General features: G+C 44.4%; 1 protein-coding gene across 1 annotated transcript; it reads left to right on the top strand.

The window, feature by feature from the left end:
* Positions 1-19,491, top strand: LOC111955172 (hepatic leukemia factor). The gene is made up of 4 exons (XM_023975288.3): positions 1-1,077; positions 7,065-7,487; positions 13,720-13,985; positions 14,625-19,491. The coding sequence occupies exons 1-4, from the start codon at positions 888-890 to the stop codon at positions 14,838-14,840; spliced, it is 1,095 nt and encodes a 364-aa protein (XP_023831056.1). The 5' UTR covers positions 1-887; the 3' UTR covers positions 14,841-19,491.
* Positions 19,492-22,860: the final 3,369 nt, after the last annotated feature.

Here is a 22,860-nt window from a genome sequence, read left to right as displayed (position 1 = left end):
AATCCCCTGTCAGCGGTGATGTCACGAGAGCGGCCCGTGTTCATTCCAGCTGACTCTTGCCGCGCTCGGTTGCTTCCTTGCTCGTAGCCTACAGAAAGGCAGGGAAAGAATGTAAACGACAAAAATAACGAGAGAGAAAGACGGAGGGAGCGAGATCGACTAAGTAGGGAGAGGAAAAACAAGAGACCTCAACACCTATCCTACTCATGTTGGATATTATTTGACGAATACTTTTTTTTTCTCCTATCACCCCCCGCCCACACTTATTTTCTCTATTATTGGATTTCCAGGTATCGCTCCATAATCCATTTTACTCCATGGACAACCCTCAGGTTTGTTTGTTTTATTTTTGTCCAGGTCAAGAAGAAAATCAACTCGGTTTGATGCCTATTCTGAATTAAACGGACATCATCAAGCAAGGCGTTTTGGCGAAATCTGAGCGCTGACGTGCAACTTTGTTTATCTCATAGATAGAGGCTGGGATAAGTGATTAACTCTTAAAGGGCACATTGCATCTGTTAAGGTTATTGAATAAAACACATTTTACCATGAACATATTTTTGAAGACATCATTTTCACTTTTGATTTTCTCATGGAAAGTTGGAAGAGCAATAGCAATAGTTTATTGTTGATATCAAATTATATTTGTCATGTCGAATTTTACTATTATTCTCTAGCACTTAATGCATATTTAGATAGGCTAACATTCGGTGTTCGAATGAGGTAAATAACAGTCGGTCTAGCAGTGTCCAGCTGCCCACCTGTCCACCTTTTTAATCTTCACGTCACTGTGTTGTGAACCCGCTGACAGCCAGTCAATCGTTTTGTGGATTAATCGGATAAATTCCGCGCTCATTCCACCGTGGGAATCAACGACCATCACAATCATGTCTAGACCGCTCACACAGCTCCTACCGCCTGACCTCCCGGCTGGAGCGAGCCCACAGTTCGGCACGGGTAACCTTGCGGGCAGTGTCCCGACCGGCGGACACTTGAACTCCATGGCCAGCCTCAAGACTCTCCTACAGCTGCCCATCAAGGTTGACCAGCGAGCGAAAGACTGCTGTGTAATGAAAGGTGAGGTTTGTGTGTGTGGTGAGGGCAGGAAGGAAGGGGACAGTATATGCATAACACATATTAAAATAAGTGGCCTGCAAACTTTATTTTCATTTCGTTGGCTTGGTTTCATGTTTATAAATATAAAGCATTCTTCCATTAACTTGTATCATGCATTACTTATTATGGCAATAGGTTCATATTTTTGTTGCCAGAACAAGACACACAGCATAGAACATGAGTGTGTTTATCCTTCATTAAGGACATATCTCGTGATATTGATGTACACTGAGTGTACAAAACATTAGGAACATATTTTAGTTTCACCCCCTTTTGTGATCAGAACAGTCTCAATTCGTTGGGGGCATGGACTCTACAAGGTGTCGAAAGTGTTCTATAAGGATGCTGGCCCATGTTGACTCCAATGCTTCCCATAGTTGGCTTGATGTCCTTTGGGTGGTTGACCATTCTGGATACACACAGGAAACTTTTGAAATGGAAAAACCCAACAGCGTTGCATTTCTTGACACGCTCAAACCGGTGCACCTGGCACCTACTACCATACCCCATTCAAAGGTCTTTAATCTTTTGTCTTGCCCATTCACTCTCTGAATGGCACACATACACAATCAATGTCTCAAGGCTTAAAAATCCTTTAACCTGGCCCTTCCCCTTCATCTATTGTGTGGGACGGCAGGTAGCCTAGTGGTTAGAGCGTTGGGCCAAAAGGTTGCTAGATCGAATCCCAGAGCTGACAAGGTAAAAATCTGTCGTTCTGCCCGTGAACAAGGAAGTTAACCCACTGGTCCTAGGCTGTCATTGTAAATAAGAATTTGTTCTTAACTGACTTGCCTAGTTTAAATAATAAATAAAATCTATACTGATTGAAGTGGATTTAACAAGTGTCCAAGAATCCAAGCTTTACCCAGGTCAGTCTATGTCATGTAAAGAGCAGGTATTCCAAATGTTTTGTACACTCAGTGTACGTACACGAGCTCTCAATCCAACAATCAAACACAGACTAGATACATTGTAAATGGTCAAATGTTAACTAAGGGTGGGGACAGGGAATGTAAAATCTAATGTAAAAAAATAGATGTACCCAAAATAAGTTATTTATCATGAGGGCCATAAGCAATATCTAGTAATTACTGCTAGAAATATAACAATCTCACCTTTCTGGCAAGTAGTTATAAAATCCTGAGTTGTTCACATTTGAAAATGTGAAAAATCATGTATGATTTATTTCCTATTCAACTAAATTTGGGATAAGGGTTTGAAATTATTAAAATGCATTCTAAATATAGTAACAATCAAATGATTAATGACTTATTTAATCTTTCATAAAGCTGTAAAATAAATATGATCATACTTCGTGACAGTAGAAAATTGGCACCATTTCATATAACTGACGACGGAAAAGACGCCATTCAAACGCCTGCTACAACTTCAACCTTAAGCACAAAATGATTTAGTTGCTCTCTGACCAAGAGAAAGTGGTCTTGTTTATATTGTTCTAAATTATTTTGTATTTTTTCATGTTGAGAGCTCAAAGTCCATCCGAGAACATCACAGTGAGATATGTATTTTTTTCTGCAATCACCTGTTTCATATGCTGTATTCATTGTAAGTGGAGCTGCAAGCTTCACAGCCAGAGGAAATCGATCCTTTGTTTAGATAGGGAGCGACACATTTTCTGGCCTATGCAAATAAGGCGTCAGATTTCACATACTGCATCTCAGATGAGAGCAGCACGTGAAGCGGGACAACCAGAACTTTGAGTCAAATCAAATTTTATTGGTCACATGCGCCAAATACAACCAGTGCAGACTTTACAGTGAAATGCTTCATTTAAAGGACATTCCCAACAGTGGAGAGTTAAAAAGAAAGACAAATATTTGCTAAATAGAAAAGGAAATAGTAACACAATTAAAACAATAACGATGCTATATACAATGAGTACCAGTACCGAGTCAATGTGCAGTAGTACGAGGTAATTGAAGTAATATAGTATGTACAAGTAGGTAGGAGGAAAAGTGACTAGTCAATCAGGATATATAATAAACAGAGTAGTAGCAGCGTGTGTGTGTGTGGCGTCAATATGCATGTGTGTGTGAGTGTATGTAATGTGTGTGTTGGAGTGTCAGTGCAAAACAACTGAGAGATAAATAATAGAGGGCTTTAATGTAAATTGTCTGGGTAGCCATTTGATTAACTGTTCAGCAGTCTTGTGGCTTGAGGGTAGAAGCTGTCCAGGAGCCTTTTGATCACAGACTTGGTGCTCCAGTACCAGCTTGCCGTGCTGTAGCAAAGAGAAGAGTCTATGACTTGGGTGGCTGGAGTTTTTGACCATTTCTAGGGCCTTCCTCTGACACTGCCTGCATAGCCGTGGGAAGTAGTTGGGGTGGGGCTGTACTAACCTTTTTTGCCTGTGCTGGCACTGCAGACGGCTATATTGGTCTATTAATACAGGACTATTAAATGCCCAGCACTACTTTTCAGATTTTTAAAAACATTTCAAATAGAATTTAGATTTTTTTCGGGGGGGACTGCAGCACCCTTAGCAACCCCCTACTTCCCGCCGCTATGACCGCCTGGTATAGAGGTCCTGGATGGTAGGGAGTTCGGCCCCAGTGATATACTGAGCCATATGCACTACTCTCTGTAGCGCCGTGTGGTCGGATGCCGAGTAGTTGCCTTACCAGGCGGTGATGCAGGCAGTCAAGATGCCCTCAATGGTGCAGCTGTAGAAGTTTTTGAGGATCTGAGGGCCCATGACAAATCTTTTCAGACTCCTGCCTCCTGAGGGGGAAGAGGCATTGTCGTGCCCTCTTCACAACTATGTTGGTGTGTTTGGACCATGATAGGTTCTTGGTGATGTGGACACCGAGGGACTTGAAGCTCTCGACCCGCTCTACTACAGCCCCGTCGGCAGACTTAATGATGGTGTTGGAGACTTGCGCGGCCACGCAGTCGTGGGTGAACACGCAGGGGGGTCAGCGTAACAGATGTGTTGTTGCCTACCCTCACCACCTGGGGGGCAGCCCGTCAGGAAGTCCAGGATCCAGTTGCAGAGGGAGGGTTCAGTCCCAGGATCCTTAGCTTAGTGATGATCTTGAAGGTCACTATGGTGTTGAACGCTGAGCTGTAGTCAATGAACAGCATTCTTCCTTTTGTTCAGGTGGGATTGAGCAGTGTGAAGTGCAATAGAGATTGTGTCATCTGTGGATCTGTTTGGGGCGGTATGCAAATTGGACTGGGTCCAGGGTTTCTGGGATGATGGTGTTGATGTGAACCATGACCAGTCTTTCAAAGCATTTCATGGCTATGATGTGAGTGTTACGGGGCGGTAGTCATTTAGACAGGTTACCTTGGCGTTCTTAGGCACAGTGGCTACGTTGGTTTGCTTGAAACATGTAGGTATTACAGACTCAGTCAGGGACAGGTTGAAAATGTCAGTGAGGAAACTTGTCAGCTGGTTAGCGCATGTTCTGAGTACGCGTCCTGGTAATCTGTCTGTCTCTTGTGAATGTTAACCTGTTTAAAGGTCTTACTCACATCGGCTATGGAGAGTGTGATCATACAGTTGTCCGGAACAACTGGTGCTCTCACGCATGGTTCAGTGTTGCTTTCCTCGAAACAAGAATAGAAGGCATTTAGCTCGTCTGGTAGGCTCGTGTCACTGGGCAGCTCTCGGCTGGGTTTCCCTTTTGTAATCCATTAAGACACATCCGATGAGCGTCAGAGCCGGTGCTGTAGGATTTGATCTTAGTCCTGTATTGACATTTTGCATGTTTGATGGTTCGTCGGCGGGCATAGCGGGATTTCTTATAAGTGTACGGATTAGTGTCCTGCTCCTTGAAAGCGGCCGCTCTATCCTTTAGCTCAGTGCGGATGTTTCCTGTAACCCATGGCATCTGGTTGGGAAATGTACGTATGACCACTGTGGGCACAACGTCATTGATACACTTATTAATGAAGCCGGTGACTAATGTGGTAAACTCCTCAATGCCATTGGAAGAGTCCCAGAACATATTCCAGTCTGTGCAGGCGAAACAGTTCTGTAGCTAGTCCCCTAAAATGAGGAACTTAACGTTTAGGTTAAAGGGATGTCACAACCTTAGTCAGCTGCTGTTTGTACACAAACAACAATCACATTGACTAACAGCCTCCCCCTGGTGGCTATAGATTTGAACAGCAGCCCTCCACCATTTCCATGAATGTCTTTGTGTAAGAGGTGACGCTGACCAAGACTGACAGCTCCTCCAATGGAGTCGGGGCACAAAGGACCTACCAGCATCAAGTTCATCATTAGAGCATGCATAGTTGGGGTGCATCACTAATGTTAAGGGATGTAGAAGGGTTTTATTACATGAGATGGAGTCTTGAGTGTTTTTTGCATCCAACATATTTGCTTGCCTGTGGCTTCGATGCATGATGCATTTCCCTTTGAACAGAAACAGTATATTTCTCTCCCTGGTCGGCTTGCTTGCTTTGTTCGACACCCTCATATACACCCACTCGCTGTGCGTATCTCTCCTCTCCTACCTCTTCTGTCCGCCTCTCCATCCTCTCCATCCTCTAGCACATTTACCAAATCCCCCTCATTCACTCCTCTTGCACTTGTCACATCTCCCTCAATCCCCCTTCACTTCTATCTCTTTCCTCATCCCACTTCTTTTCTTTGCATTGCATATCTCTCTCTGCCTATCCTTTTCTCTCTCCTCTCTTCCATCACTCCTCCTATTTCCACTATCTCTTCTTTCTCTTCTCACCCTCTTTATTCTCATCTCCTATATTTCCCCTCCTCCACCAATATCGCTCTGTCATCCATCTCTCCTTCTATTTGAATCTCTTTAGTCTCCTCTTCCCTTTCCTCTTCCTTATCTCCTCATATTCATTCCCTCTTTTTATATTTTCTGTCTCCATCCTCTCCTCCCTAATTACTCCTCTGTTCCATCTCTCCTCTCTCCTGTCTATTTATGATTTTTGAATTGCTTTTCTCTCCTCTCTCGTCTCTCCTCCCTTTCACCCCTCTCACTCCTCATGTCTCCTCCCTTCTCTATCATCTCTCGTGTCTGTCTGGCTTATTTTGCATTCCCTTTTTTTCTCCTCCTCTCTCTTCCTTCTTCTGCATGTCTCTCTCCTCTCTATCTCACTTCCAAAACGGTGTGTGGGCGTGTGTGTGTGTGCTGACAATAATGTGCTGTGCTGGCCAGTACAGCCCTGGTGTGATCATCACACTATGAATCAGCCCTGTCACCCTTTTCCCTACCCCTTCAACCCTCTATCTAATCTCCTCTGCCTAGCTCTTAGCAGTGTCACACTGATAGCCATCCCCCATTTTGGAGCCCCCTCTCCTTGCTCATTAATGTGATGGCTCTTGCCTCCCCTTATTACCCTCGCTAAGCTGCCAACTCAACGGAGTGAGGGCTGAGACACGAGACTATGCCACCTCCACTAATAATGTTAGCGTATCATCACACTCTTTCCTCATTATGTTAGCTTAGCATCTCACTCTTTCCTCAAGTTGTTAGTCTAGCCATCTCTCTCTTTCCTCATTATGTTAGCTTAGCATCTCACTTCCTCTTCATGATGTCAGAGTAGCATTTCAGTTCACCTTCATGATATTAGCATAGCATCTCACACCCTTACTCACATTTGTCAGCCAGCCTGTGTGTGGATGGGAAGACTGCTGGCACTGTTGCTGATGCAGCCATGTAATGGCGGTTGGTTGCCTGCAGAGCTGTTGAAGGCACAAGGCTCCCAGGCAGATTATGTGATGACAAGCAACAGCAGTGATGAACACTGAACAGGCTGGATTTTTGCACTCAGTGACCCTCTCTCTCTCTCCCCTTTTCCTCCAATTTTTCTATTTCATTTATTCTCTCTTTATCTTGCTCTCTCTCCCGTTTTCCTCCAATTTCTCTTTCATTTATTCTCTCCATCTCGCTCGCTCTCTTTCTCCATCTCCTTTCTATCTCTTTCTCCCCATCTCCCACTAACAGATAAAGACAAGCCCCAGGACTCAGACGAGGACTCAATGGGTGGGGGTCCAGGTGGCCGGCCTTCCCAGTCGGCCTTCCTGGGGCCCCATCTGTGGGAGCGCACGCTGCCCTGCAGCGACGGGGGCCTCTTCCAGCTTCAGTACATGGACCTGGAGGAGTTCCTGACTGAGAACGGCATGGCCATGCACAACAAAGGTGGCAACGGCTCCAGCGCCAGCGCCCAGGTGCCCTCGCAGAGTTCCCTGCAGTCGGCCGTGCCCAACCAGAGTTCCCAGTGCCCGCCGTCATCCCCTCCGCCATGTTCTTCTTCATCGTCCTCCATGTCCTCCTCATCTTCCTCCTCCTCGCTGCTGGGCCTGGACAATGTGCCGCTGCCACCAAACGGACTGCCAGGCATGATGGGAGGGCCCGAGTGCCTACATGGTTAGTAGTAGAGCTCTGCTACCTGACCCGAGCCTGATGGGCCCCAACGTTATACATCGGGTTAGGGCCTGTTTTTTTCATCAATAACAAAGGTACGAGTAGGGCTCGGGTATCGCTAAATTAATAACTAACGTTTTGAAGCTGAGACATTTGCTCGTGTTCTGCTGCGCAGTACAGCCATATCTGACTAAGATCATAACATGGTGTCAGAAGTCCTTTAACCTCGGCAAATATAAGACAGGAGAAATTATTTTTAAAAGCACTTCCTTGAGTGTAGAGTGTAGCGTGACCAAAAGTAGCTAACTGCTCTCTCATGTCTCTTCGTTCGCAGAGCAAAGCCAGAGATACTTTTGAGGAGATGGGGAAACTCCATTGGAATCGTATTGACGGCCATTTTGTACGTTGCCCATGCTACGTCAATGGGCCGTGCGGTGTATTCTGGGCGATTCCGGGACAAGGAGTGAATGAGAGTCAAGTGGGCGCTAGCTCAAAAACGCAACCTTAGCATGACGTCAGTCAACAAGAAGTACAACATTACAAATATTTTCCGAAATGTGAGATACTTGCTATCTGTAATATTGTAGAACTTTGGAATCGTGACATTACGTACTTTCAAGGAAAATAGGCACGTTTCTTGACTCATACCCTGACTTTGAGAAGGGATTGCGTGACGATTAGTTTAGCAATCGCATGATGCAGCATGACAATGTGAATGCGATTGGCCGAAAACTGCTGGGTGGGGCGTTATACGTTTCCCTATTCATTGGCCAATGGGATTCCTATGTCCTCCTTTCTCTAACGCTTCGAACACACCGACTGCGTCATTGCGTTTCGATACACCAGAAGTACATTCATTTCCAATGGAACGCTGCATTTGCCTTGCAGCATTGCGTTGCAGARGCAKTTGCAGTGCGTTCTGTGTGGTGCATACGTTCGATAAATCGAACGTATGCATCAAATTGTATGAGTGGACTTGACAGAAAGTAGCAAAATATGAATGTAGATTTTTTTTTTGCACCAATTCAGTAAAAATTTGGGATTACATAAAAACAGTTTGATTGCATAATTTCTTTACATTTTTTATTTATTTGCCAAGTATATTATTATTCGATGACATCCTCAAATTAATTGTGACAGCCTATAATATAATTTCCCTCCAAAATGCAGTTTTGGAGCGAAATGCAATAATAAATAGTCAAGAGGCAGAGTAGGCTCTTTCAAGCCTAATAGTTTGGCTTTTTCGGAGCCAAACCATTACCTAGCATAACTATAGTTATTAGATAGCTATCATGGACATGCACCTACTATACACATAGACACACACGGTTATTTGACCAAATTATCAGGGGTACAGTAGTATCTACCATTCTCATTACTATTTATCTAGCATTCACACTCTTTCAAACATGAACATTTGGTAAAGTTATCAGGGTGGTAACTAGCATAATTTATTTGACTATTTCTTTCACACACACCTCATTGGCTAGGTTAGCAAGCTTTAGGCTTAGCTAGCTAGCTAGCCACATCTAGCACAAGCTCACTACTAAACTGACCTGGCAATCCTACTATCGTGGACACTTGTCTCCAAGCAGCATTTTTTTGTGTTTATGTCCCTGTAGCTGTCAGCAGTTGTCAAAAAGACACAGTTTTGAAGATACTGCGAAAATGATTCTCTCCTCCATGTGTCCAACCGCATGCGACCATTTGCAAAAGGTACCTGCATCAGTATAGTTGCCTAGCTGCGCAAAATGTTATGCAGCAGTGATGCAATGACGCAGTCGGTGTGTTCGAAGCGTAATATGTCTGGCAGAGCAGCCCAAGCAGGGTCGTTGCTATGGATACACAGACTCAAAGCCGCCATGAGCAGAACGCATGCAGAGTGAGCTGCCTGCACGCAGGGAGCGATCGGGTGACAGACAGAGAGGAGCCGCTAATGGCAGAAGCAATCTGGTCTGGGTATGGTAGGGCCTGATCGTCGCAGGTTGGGGCTTAAAATTCATGCCCATGCAGGGCTCTAGTTAGTGTGTGGTAAAAGAGGGGAGGGTGTGGGTGGGTGTAGGTATGTACAGTATGTGTGATTGTGTCCATGTGAGTGTTTGTTTCTGTGTGTAGCAGGCGTTGAAACTGAAATTATTTCCCCATCGTTTCATTCTGAACAGAAGCACTTTTTTTTCACGTTTTGTTCTGACCAGTGAAATAAAGTTTTGAGCTGGTTCGCCCCCCAAAAAGTATTGGTTTATTTTCAGTTCCTTTTTTAACCTGTCAAATCAACCGTTTTTTTTTTTTACATGTAGCTCATGAATGACTTCACCAATCGCTGAGGACAGAGCAGGCAAGCTAATTGTTCACATGCGTGATGGACAGACAAATGTAGCCTATGGCGCAAGATGCAAATTACATTTTGCGGGTGGGGAGGGAGAGCAGGTTGAGGAGGAGGCTTGAGGTGCCGGGCATCTTATGACATGCGTTATCTGAATTAGGTCCACAGAATTCTGCCTAGGAGGAGCGGATTCTATGGAGGAACTTTGAATGTCCTTTGAGCTAGCTAGCTAACAAGCTTGTGTGTGCAGAGCGGCACCAAAATTAAAAACACGTCTTACCTTTTTGTAGTTAATAAATCCAACGTGAAACATGATAACTAGCCTAGGCCAATAGTATCCTTAACTAGCATTAAAAAGTATTCTCTAGCTAATTAAAAATATCTCTCCCTATCTTCTGAATCAAGTTTGGGGCGGCAGGTAGCCTAGTGGTTAGAGCGTTGGACTTGTAACCGAAAAGGTTGCAAGATCGAATCCCTGAGCTGACAAGGTAAAAATCTGTCGTTCTGCCCCTGAACAAGTTAACCCACTGTTCCTAGGCCGTCATTGAAAATAAGAATTTGTTATTAACTGACTTGCCTAGTTAAATAAAGGTAAAAAATAAAAGTTTGTAACGTCAGCCTATGCTGTCTGCCTGCAGCTTGAGTGCTTTGCATAAGTGCTTGGTTGCGGTTCCCATTCTTTTAAAATTACGGTTCTGTTCCGGAACAGTATGGATCACTTTCGCTCCAGGTTCCTTTTATATTTATATATATATATTTTTTTGTATTTGTACTTTTACCCCTTTTTCTCCACAATTTCATGATATCCAATTGGTAGTTAGTCTTCTCCCATTGCTGCAACTCCCCTACGGACTCGGGAGAGGCGAAGGTCGAGAGCCATTCTCTCCGACCAGGGAGAGAAATATACTGTTTCTGTTCAAAACGACCCTGCCAAGCTGCACTGCTTCTTGACACACTGCTTGCTTAACCCGGAAGCCAGCCGTATCAATGTGTCGGAGGAAACACCGTCCAGATGGCGACTGAGGTCAGCCTGCCTGCCACAAGGAGTCGCTAGAGTCCGATGGGACAAGGAAATCCCTGACTGCCTAACCCAGATTGTGCGCCGCCTCATGGGTCTCCTAGCCACAGCCGGCTGTGACACAGCCTGGGATCCAGCCCGGGTCTGTAGTGACGCCTCAAGCACTGCGATGCAGTGCCATAGACCTCTGTGAGACACGCGGGAGGCCCAGGTTCCGTTTCTGTGCCTTGAACCGGTTCCAACCCCCGGTGTGTAGGTGAGGGATTATTTTTGACCGTATGTTTGCGTGTTTTGCATTGGTGTGTGTCTGAGCAATGTCACAAGATGACTGAAATTGTCATTGCAGTAATTGCACCTTCCTCAACATGCCCCATGTCGGCATTGGTCGGTGGTGGAAAACACGGCAGTTTGTGAAGCTCCAAGGTAAAAACAAATATTTAGGAGGGCCAATAGAACTGCTTTATGTTTTATTCCAAAGTACAAACGCCTCGTTGTGCATTGATAAATCCCAAACTCCCCTGTCTAGTGTGAAATTGGTGGCTTGATGCTAGCGGAAGATGATCAGGGGACAAAAACAAGCAGAAGCTATATACAAAGGGTAAAAAGACAGGGTATAGCCTCAAACAACTTGTCCAATAGACGATTCAGGGCCCTTTATTTTGACACTTGGTTTTATCGTAATTAACCTCTTAAACTGACGCCCTCTGGTGGCGTTTTCTAAACGACGCATAATATTGTATACTACCCCCATGAAGTGCATTTTGTTTCCAAAACTACAAACACATGCTTTACAATGTCCATCAGGGTGTACCCTTTCCATGACTAGACCTACATCGCATACTCTTATGACACCGCCAGCAGTAAGATTTGAGTTTGATTTCCAAAAAGACAAGGGCTGTAGCTTTCAAATAACGTGTCACTTTCTATTTTCTGACAAAACGTTCACGCCGGACCAAAAGAGATCTGCTGAATCCCTTCCACACAAACAGACTAACTTTACGAAGAACAAAATATGTAGATTAGTTACAGACCAGGGAATACAATCAGAGTGCTTAGAGAAATGATCAAATTCAGGAATCAATCGTAGAAATATTTAGCACAATAAATCATTTTAATGACCCGTGGAGAGGAAAGGGTTAAGAAGGACTCTGCAATACAGTAAAAACGAGAGAGAGAGTCCATTTGAGTGTTCTCCTTGCATGTTTTAAAACCTCTCTCTCCCTCCCCCTTACTCCCTCTCTCACACGCTTGGGCCATGTGCAGGCGTTGTGTCACGTGCCGATGCAGAGAGCAATGGCGCGAGAGAGAGCAAGAGAAGGGAGGGGTTGGAGGGAGAGAGGCATAAAGAGGGAGTAAAGCAGAGAGAGAGATCTCTGGTGAGCCCTAGCATAATATTGCATAAGACTAGCCTTACATAAAGAAGCCAAGAGATTTACATTGCAGAGATATCCCCACCATGTCGCCATACCATTTTTACACACTGAACAACATTGTGACATAACATTTCAGAATGACATGTTGACATAAGGACTGAGGGAAAGACTGCTATGAAATGAAAGGTGAGGTTTATTTTGTGTGTGTGGTGGGGAGGGCGGGGGGGGCGCTGTTTAGACAGCTGTGCTCTCTCTGTTCTTTTCTGAAGGAGGGAGGAAGAGCGTGAGGCAGAGTGGTTTGTCCTATGGATACTTACGAAGGAAGGATTTTGTGTATATTTTAAATAGAAGATAGAGGGAGTATGGGGGGGGGGGGTAGGGTGGAGAACTTTTTTTTTTGCTGGAGGGGTATTGTAGGGAACTGTCTTTGTGGTGGCTATGTAGCGAGAGGACTGGGGAGAACATTTTATGTAACACTTCCTAAAGCACATTCCATTTCAGCATTTCCTCAAGTGTGTTCTAAAAACAAAGCGCAATCAAACAATCGTTGCCAACAACCCTGCTCAGAATTGTTACCTGGAAAATGTACTTGTATTGCTATTAAGTGTAAAAAAAAAATATATATATATATATATTAAAGGTGTATTTTACAACCTGATGATTGTTCCTCACCGTGAAAGTAATCTATGGCCCAGCAGATACTGTAATCAGGTTTCATTAAACAGCCGCTAAAAACTTCGGCTAACTTTAACTACCACAAGCTAACACTCAATGGAAGTGATGGAGGCATGTGAGCGTGTATTTTTTTWAAATCACCTTTTAAGTAGCATCAAACCAAATATGGAGTTGATTTGAATTGATTTCAGATGATTTGGATATTCTTATTAAACATGCTCACATACCCCCATCACTTCCACTGATTATCTTGTGGGGGCTAAGGTTAGCTGAATGTTGTAGTGGCTGTTTTAAAGAAAGACTGTAATCAATGGTACAGTTATCTTGGCCCATAGACTACTTTCAGGGTGAGCAACCATCTAACATCAACTACTTCTTTGAAGATCAAGCATATTTTACTGACTGAGGGTAAAATAGAATGACATTGACCAAATGTTAGAGGGGAGATGGCAAGGGCCATAAGATAGCTTAGAGCTGCATGTAGAAGGTTGTTTACCCAGCAACACTGTTCTTGGATCAGTTTCAACCTTTTGCCCAAAATGGTTGTTATTAAGATTGGGCTTTGGTGCCATCTTATCCTGGATCAGCCAGCTGCCAACTCAACCCCAAAACTGACTGAGTGATGTGGCCTCTGCTTCCACCTGGTGGCTGACCAGTAACACTGCAGCCTCCGTGCAGCAGCCTGTTTATAAACACGTCATGTGTGATGATGCCTTTATACACAGAAATAACTCATCCTCTATACCTTATTATCGGCATGCTTGAGGCTTTGATCTTTCACCCTGGCCATGGTGAGAAGTATGTGATCAACCACAAGTTTGTTTTTGTTGTCCTCTCTCCATATAGGTGGCCAAGTTGGGCCTCCTGACCTCTCGCCCTCCTCCACCACCACCTCTCCCTGTCCCCCCGGGCCGCCAGGGGGCCCGCCGGTCACCAGTGGCACTGCTGACGTCATGGTGAACTTTGACCCGGACCCGGCGGACGTGGCGCTGTCCAGCGTGCCGGGCCAGGAGGCCTTCGACCCCCGAAGGCACCGCTTCTCGGACGAGGAGCTCAAGCCACAGCCCATGATCAAGAAGGCCCGCAAGATGCTGGTGCCAGACGAGCAGAAGGTGCTACATTTCTTACAATTCTTGTCTTTAAATGTAGTTTGCACATAAGAAGCTTAATGGTAGAGTTAACAAAATGTCATCCTAAAAAGCAGGTCAACTTCCTGCTGAAGTGAATGACAATGTGGGCATGCCTCAAGGGAGGGCACACATTGGGAAGGGGCAAGTTTAAATTCTGTTGATGTCTGGAGGCAGGAGGTCCTCCCCGCTGCGTGTGATGTCATATTGCTGAGTCTACCATTAATGCACGTGCAGGTTTTTTTGCAGGCTGAATTCGATGAATTAAAACTAATTGCGTAATTGAGCAGAAGAAGTAGTTATACATTCCTGATGGAACTGGCATGTAGATGTGCATGTAACACCATGGTAAGAATAAGGTAGGAAACTGTCATATTGCTGTCTGTAGAGTAGCTAATTGTGATGGCATTATTAGTAAGGCTCTTGTGTATTTTTCAGTAATTTCAACACAAACGTTTATACAAATCTTTATATACATGCTTCAAGTGTGCAACTACAATGCTCAGTTGTGACCCCTCTCGCCCTGCCCCCCTCGCCATCACAAAACTGAGCCTTCTTGCCCCTCTCCTCCTCTTTTCCCACACATCCCCACAACACGCCTCTACTTTGTGGTGACTTCTGCAGGACGACAAGTACTGGAGCCGGCGCTACAAGAACAACGAGGCGGCCAAGCGCTCACGTGACGCCCGGCGCCTCAAGGAGAACCAGATCACGGTGCGCGCCGCCTTCCTGGAGCGAGAGAACGCTGCTCTCAGACAGGAAGTGGCCGACATGCGCAAGGAGCTGGGCCGCTGCCGCAACATCCTCAACAAGTTTGAAAGTCGACACGGAGACTTGTGAGGAGGAGGAAGAGGAGGGAGGTGGTGGAGGAGGAGGAGAGAGGGGTATAAGGCAACATTGGCAGCACTTTAGTTGAGGGGGTGCGCGTACGGCCTACGTAGACGTGGCATAAGCATCGTATGACACCTGGCGTAAGCATCCGTGTTGCGAGTAGCCTGCAGTGTTGTAGTGAGTGCAGCCTCCATTTAGTGATTCTGTGCTATGCTGGTTTCACTTCCCGTGTCTATTTGACGGGTATTGTCACTTGGGCGTCGCGACGTCATTCAGTGTTTTATATCAGGTGCATTGCAGTGTTTTTCCGGGTAATGCGCAGGGCCATACGTGCACCCGTTCAAATGAGGTGTTCAAATCATACAGATCACAAGACAACTAATGTGTTTAAGCTATAGACAAGGAGACAAGCCAGGGGAAGACAGGTGTGTTCTTTATTTCTATGACAAAACATGTATATTTTTGAACTGTACTGGGCAGGGAGGGAGACGTGGGCAAACTACAGAACACAGGATGAGTTACAATATATCTAGAAGAGGAGGATTAGGAGAGGTGGTTCAGGACAGAAGAAAGCAAAGAGATTTCAACATAACTGTATATTTTTATATTTGCAAAGACGGACAGTTCAGAGGAGATTTTGGAAATGATATTTTGTATATTTTATATATGGGTGAGTTTAGTATAGAGATGAGGGCTATTGGTAAATGGATTGGTGAATGATATATTTTGAACTCGTTAAGATAAGAGGGGTCAGAGGTCGTAATAGAGAATGTATAATGGTTGTATCCAGGGATAACATGACGGCAAGAGAGGAGAATTATCTTAGTAAATGTTTGTGGACATAGACAGATCGAAGATGAAACAAACATTGTATAGTTTTAATTTTGTTCTGTTGGGTTCGTTGAAGCACTTAAAGGGAATTCTCAAAAATTTTCACTTCCTGTTCATCATCTCCAGTACTGTTAACATGTGAAAATGGGGCATTTATGTTTTGTAGTAAAAAATATGTTTCCAATGAATTCATCAATCAATTAGTAGGCAATGCCTACTCGTAATTGGTTAAAATCACATGATGCACACCGATGATGTCATTGGAAACACTTTTCGCATATGTTGATGTTGGGGTGGTTCTGGAGATGATGAAAATGACAAATTTCCTTTTTAAAAGGCAACTCTTCCTCTTTTCAACTGCATTATCATCTCCAACACCAAACCAGTGTTTACATATGTGAGAACATCACGTTTCTATTATCTGTGCTTAAAAAGATAAGAAGAAAGGTCCTTAAAAAAAGGCTTCTCTATGACATCACCTGCAACAAGTTTTTAGCCCAAGTGAGGGTATTTTCTTGCTCCCCACGTCACCGCGAATCTCAATGTTTGAAAATCACAGTTTTTAAAATGTTCACTTTTGGGTACAACTTTTTAACCTAATTTTTTTTCTACAAATCCTAGAAATGCACCTTTTTCACATGCACTACATGGCCAAATATATTTCAGCCACACCCGTTGCTGACTGGTTTATAAAATCGAGCACACAGCAATGCAATCTCCATAGACAAACATTGGCAGTAAAATGGCCCGTACTGAAGAGCTCAGTGACTTTCAACATGGCACCGTCATAGGATGCCACCTTTCCAACAAGTCAGTTAATCAGATTTCTGCCCTGCTAGAGCTGCCCCGGTCAACTGCAAGGGCTGTTATTGTGAAGTGGAAACGTCTAGGAGCAACAACGGCTCAGCCGCGAAGTGGTAGGCCACACTAGCTCACAGAACTGGACCACCGAGTGCTGTCCTCGGTTGCAATACTAACTACCGAGTTCCAAACTGCCTCTAGAAGCAATGTCAGCACAATAACTGTTCTTCGGGAGCTTCATGAAATGGGGGTTTCCATAACCGAGCAGCCGCACACAGGCCTAAGATCATCATGCACAATGCCAAGCGTCGGCTGGAGTGGTGTAAAGCTCGCCACCATTGGACTCTGGAGCAATGGAAACGCGTTCTCTGGAGTGATGAATCATGCATCACCATCAGTCCGTCGGACGAATCTGGGTTTGGTGGATGCCAGGAGAAAGCTAACTGCCCCAATGCATAGTGCCAACTGTAAAGTTTGGTGGTGGAAAAGGAATAATGGTTTGGGGTTGTTTTTCATGGTTCAGGCTAGGGAAATCTTAACGTTATAGCATACATTGACATTCTAGACAATTCTGTGCTTCCAACTTTGTGGCAACAGTTTGGGGAAGGCCCTTTCCTGTTTCAGCATGACAATGCCCCCATGCACAAAGCGCTCCATACAGAAATGGTTTGTTGAGATCGGTGTGGAAGAACTTGACTGGCCTGCACAGAGCCCTGACCTCAACCCCATTGAACACCTTTGGGATGAATTGGAATGCCGACTGTGAGCCAGGCCTAATCGCCCCAACATCAGTGCCTGACCTCACAAATGCTCTGGTGGCTGAATGGAAGCAAGTCCCCGCAGCAATGTTCCAACATCTAGGGGAAGGCCTTCCCAGAAGAGTGGAGGCTGTTATAGCAGCAAAGGAGGGACCGACTCCATATTAATGCCCATGATTTTGGAATGAGATGTTCGAGGAGCAGGTGTCTACATACCCTTGGCCATGTTATGTATGTTGACACTGGTATTGTGTTGGAGATAATGAAAGTGAATGTGAAAAGTGGTTGAGTTGCCCTTTAATTTGTTATCGTCTCTTTGATTCCTTTCTGGAATTAATCGTTTTAATTGTGTGTCTGGCACCGAGGGAGGGAGAGAGAGAGAAAATAAATGGAAATGCTACAGTCAGTGATCAATCGCGAGAACAGCTGCAGCCGCACAGAAATTTGTGAATAAATATTGCTCAAATGTGTTGCCAGGTATTCATGTAGATGGGTGAATATGTTCGGCTCAGACACAGACGCACACCGCAAACAAACATGACAAGCCACACAGTCAAATAAGCTGGACCAGTGACTACATATGCATTTTTACATGAAATTACATGCATGCACGTACTCACACACACGCTCTCGCTCTCAAATGATCTCACACACACACACACACACACACTTATTTGGCCCTGATAGCAAGCTGGACCTTGAAACGAAGGGCCGTGTATGATAGCACACAACACTTCATCACTTTCTACAGCATCGCTCTCTCCCTCTCTCTTCTGATCCAATTTTGAATTGTGAAACCGAATTTAAACTGGTTTGGAATTGATGGCCCGGGATAAGTTGGCAGTGTTCAGCATGCTGACCGTTAACAAACCTCAAGTTTGATTATAATTATTATTATTAGTGTGGACTTTATTTGGTGCTCATCCTGATCCTCCATCTGAACACACACACACCTCAACACAGTAACTGAACTGCCTATACCTTATTATTTCTTTGGCTTTGTTCTTTATTTTGCGTATCGTGTCGTAAGAGGAAATCGTATATATAGATTGACACACAGAAGAGTATGTTTATACCTCTCCTGAACAACTTTACCCAGTGAAACCATACACCCTAATGTACCATACACATGTACAATTAAATACGAAAACTAATCTCTCACTAGATATGTGTGTGTATATGATATATGCTTGAACATGTGACTATAGATGTAATAATATACATGGCTTGAATATATATATAAATGTAGTATAAAATGATTGGAATCATTGTCAATTTCTCAGGTGTTCTGGGGGATAAAAAAAAAAAAAAAAACTCTTACGATAAATCTTGATTACTGAAGTTGTTCTTTATTTTTACGTTTTGACCGGGATACATTTCGGAGCCGGCCCTCTTTCGCAGTGCATTTCGGTAAAATTAGATGGAATTGTACTGCGTACTACCAACTCACCTTGGTAGGGAGGTTGTAATTATACCAGTTCTGGATTTTAAGGTCTTGATTTCAGACATAGGATTCAATGTTCTTTTTTAAATTCTTCTCTCTATTACAGTTATTATTGCTAGTATTATCGTCGTTGTTGTCGTTGTTATTATCACTACTCTTGTTTCTTTTCCTTGCTACAACTTTTTAAGTGGGAATGCAGTTCTCATTTTTATCCCCCTTGTATGTTCCAAGACCATCTTTACTCTACTTTATTTTCCATGAGCCTATTCACTATCGGCACCATCCACTGAGACTATCTCCAGGTGCACTGTGGGGGCTGTAGTCTCGTCCGTGTGTGTTGTAATGTAACAAAAGCGGAAACGACCACAAACTATGGACTTGAGGGGGGGAAAAAACTGGAAGAATTTGAGCTACACCTCCCAGCACAGGCTTCTAACACCACCCATCTTTTGATGGACGAAGAAGCAACTTTTTGATACCTGGGACTTGTTTGCAGAAGCTTATAAACTTTTAACAGCGGTATTTTTCTACATGTCTGTATACTGTATGATTACTACAACTTTTTGTGGGCATTTGTAGCCTATCCTCACAATGATGGTATGCTACTAAACGACATTGCGGGTAATGTACACAGCCTATTTCCCCTTCCCCATGTGGATTATAAACTACCTGTTGTGACTGTTATAAATAAACTACAAATCCCATGAGCACACCACTACCCTATTGCACCAGTAATGTCTACTGATCCTGCCTATATGGATGCTGGGGAATGTGGTCTGGCTTTTCTGAAATCACCAATAAAGATTCATCCTTACTCACTGAGAAAGCTTTTGTGGTGTCTTGTATGTTGTCATAATTTTTATATCTTCTCTTTGTGTGACTACAGTGAATCGAACTCTCACAGCATCAGAAAGTACAACGAAGGCACTAAGGCCATTTTAAGATGGTGCTACCCCCGAGACCATATTAGACATCATAAAATGGCGGCCCACTGCCACCTGTGACCAGTGGGCAGGTTCAGCTGTTCGTCAACATGGATTGCTTCAAGCAGTTCCCTCTCAACTCCGTCTGCCATCTGTTCAGTCAGTAGTAGCAGCATGGCATCGCCCAGGTGTTAACTAACATGGGTTCAAATGATAGATCCACATGGACTCCTGGAGCATCTGTTTTCTGACCACAGTATCCATTTCACAACGGAAAGTTTGATAGTGTTTCAGTGCTCCACTTGATACAAATATGTAATGCTCTGATTTCCCAGGTGAAGTAAATGATGAATGAAAAAGTTAATATTAGGTTGTACACTTGATATGTTTGCAGTTCATTAAAGACTAGCACAGGTGGATTTCACGTCTGACAACAAAGAACCCTCCACAAATCCTGGATGTCATACATTACAATGTTTGTGTATGCTTTGGGGCTCGAAAAATAGTCTGGACTAAGTCATTGATTTCCCCCCTAAAAAAGGATACATTTCAAAAAAAAAAAAAAAAAAATTAAATTAATTGATCTCGATCTAGCAGAGCATGTGTTATAGTATTAGATTTAGGAATACCCGAATCTGAGCCTACTCGATAGGAGCAGAGCCAAAGGCAAGTGTTCACGCTCATCACCAGAGCAGTGATTAAGTGGTGGACACACTGCAACACCTTCAATTACCATGGCCTCACAGTGTCCTTGACAACACTGCCGGAGGACAAATGTGTTCCCTACCATTAGAGGGAGACGACGCTGGTTATGTCCCATATGGTACCCTGTTCCTTTTTTTAGTGCACTACTTTTGACCAGGTCCCTGGTCAAAAGTAGGGGACTATAAAGGGAATAGCGTGCCATTTAAGAAAATAAATGTGAAAGTGAATGAAATAATAGAGGGTAGAGAACAGGAAGATTACATGAGGGAAATTATTGTACTGTCTTACTGCGAGGATGAGTGGAAAGTGTGTTTGTGTGTGTGTGTGTGTGTGTGTGACTGAGAAGACAGTCTAATCATTTACAAAGAGAGAATGTGCGTGTGTGCGTGTGCAAGAGTTTGAGCCTGAGAGAATTGAAGAGAGAGACAGAGTGCGTGCTTGAGAGTGTGGCAGTGGGTAATGTAATGTCTTTACATGTGTGGATGTCCGTCTCTGTGCTCTTCAAAGCCTCACTAAGCTCCCTACAGAACTGGGTGAGAGGTCCCGTTCATTACGGCTGTGTGATGTGCCAAGCCTCAATGGAAAACAGATGTAGTGCCCCTCTCTTCTCTTCTCCAACCTCCACCACTCCCCTGCCTCTTTCTCTCTCGTTCTGTACCCCCATCTCCTTACCCCTATCTCCACCATTACTTCTCTCCTCTCTCACTTTTCCCCCAATCCTCTCTCTCCTCTATTTTCACCTCTCCTCAAACCTCCACAAACAACGCCTTCTGTCTCTCACTTTCTCCCTCTCTCCCCGTCTTTTTCACTTTACCCCCTATCCTACTGAACACCCCCTGCCCCCCACTAACTCCTCACCCCCTCCCTCTCTCTTTCACGCCGCTTTCTTTAAGAACCATTTTGACAGCCAGGGAAGATGGCTCCCCTCCTCCCCTAGCCTCCCTTTTTAGGACATTTCCATCTCCCTGACAACCAAACCTGTAACACTATGCTATTGGGTGTGGGTGTGTGTGTGTTGGGGGGGGGGTCAAGCTGGGTAGCCTGTCACATCATAGCCCCGAGACTCAGCGCCGCCGCACGAGAATGTCACTCCAAATGTCTCGGTGTGGCCTTGCACAGTGCAAGCAAACACCTCCCACCTGAGTGTGCCAATGGCCCTATGAGTGATCGTCGTGGTGGCGTGGGAGGCCGGCATATCTGACAGGTCTGGAAAAGCTGCCGCGATACCGAACGAGCCAAATGTCACGGGCATGCTGATTACCGAATCGGCCGTGTAATTGTTCCGGGGTAGTATCGAGTTCCGTGCGGAATCAGATTCAAAGGCCGACTGACATTAATGAGCGACGGTTGTAGTTGGAGATATGAATCCCACTGATGTATTCTGTGATGTGTGCCTATTCAAGCCCGGCTGTAGTGTAATGTAGGCAGTGTGAGTGATCACCAGTGTGGTGGATGTGTATGGTGCAAGCCTGTCTGATGTGTAGGGCTTGTTGATATGTGGCTCCTGACATTTGTAGTGTATGTCGCCGAGCAGAGTTGACAGCAAGGTGTTTCGATAAGTAATGAGGGTTAGGATATAGAAGACACTGGTGAATAACCAAGGAACACAACGACGTGAAGGTCATACGCTGGTTATTAACTGTTATAACTCGTTTATTAACCATTTGGTGAGCTGTTTGTAGATCGTTGTGTCTCCCTTTTCCCTTTAAGTATCAACATGATTAAATACATCTAAGCTGCGGTATATTAAAAGGGCAACACACTCCATACTTTCCGTGTCCTGCAGTTACGGCAAATGTCTCCCATTTGTTTTGGAAGAGGGTTGCGATATCTGTGGAGATACAAGTTTTTTTTTCCATTTTTTTTTTTTTTACTGCGAACAACGGAGATGAAATAGGTCTTGATTGTGTTCTCAAGTTCGACTTTTCTGTACAGTTACATTTCAAGCTTAGGCACAGCATATCAACCCACCGGCTGGAACATATCAATGCACCCGGCTGGAACATATCAATCCACCGGCTGGAACATATCAACCCACCGGCTGGAACATATCAACGTAGCATTACTCTGTCGATCTATACAACAGAAAATAGTGGCCCAATAAAATTGATGCGTCACATGTCAATGTACATAACAGCGCTCCGTGTGACTAAAATCAATTGTCCTATTGCAGTCTCTCAATGGCATGGTGGCAAACCAATGGAACAGCTCTAAATGGCGGGAGGGAATCTCAGTTTTTGTCCCTGAAACACTGAACTGTCAAAGGAGGCCAAGTTTCCAGGAAATTGGTTCTTCTGGTACCAGGTTCTTCTGGTATCAGGTTCTTCTGGTACGCTGTTGAATAGACGTGTCGCTAGCTACAACTGTAATCTATATAACCACCCCTCCCAGAGGCCTGCTGGGTCAGAGAAACCTTCCATACTATCAGGATGACATCACCAGTTAGCCTACACACAGGCCGGGATTCAATCAGATGCATTGTCCACAAGCAAACGGCTCTGTCGACAAAATGCCTTTTAAAGGCGTTTTTTCAGACATTCGTGGAGTTTTCGGTAAACGTAAATTTC

Source organism: Salvelinus sp. IW2-2015, linkage group LG30, assembly GCF_002910315.2.
Source record: "Salvelinus sp. IW2-2015 linkage group LG30, ASM291031v2, whole genome shotgun sequence".
Classification (NCBI taxonomy): Eukaryota; Metazoa; Chordata; class Actinopteri; order Salmoniformes; family Salmonidae; genus Salvelinus; species Salvelinus sp. IW2-2015.
Note: the sequence above shows the minus strand (reverse complement) of the source record. Positions and strands in the feature narration are given on the sequence as shown.

Coding starts and splice junctions, on each gene's coding strand:
- LOC111955172 (XM_023975288.3), top strand. CDS start 888: ATGTCTAGACCGCTCACACAGCTCCTACCGCCTGACCTCCCGGCTGGA. Junction 7,488..13,719: donor AGGGCCCGAGTGCCTACATG/GTTAGTAGTAGA, acceptor CTCTCCATATAG/GTGGCCAAGTTGGGCCTCCT. Junction 13,986..14,624: donor TGGTGCCAGACGAGCAGAAG/GTGCTACATTTC, acceptor TGACTTCTGCAG/GACGACAAGTACTGGAGCCG.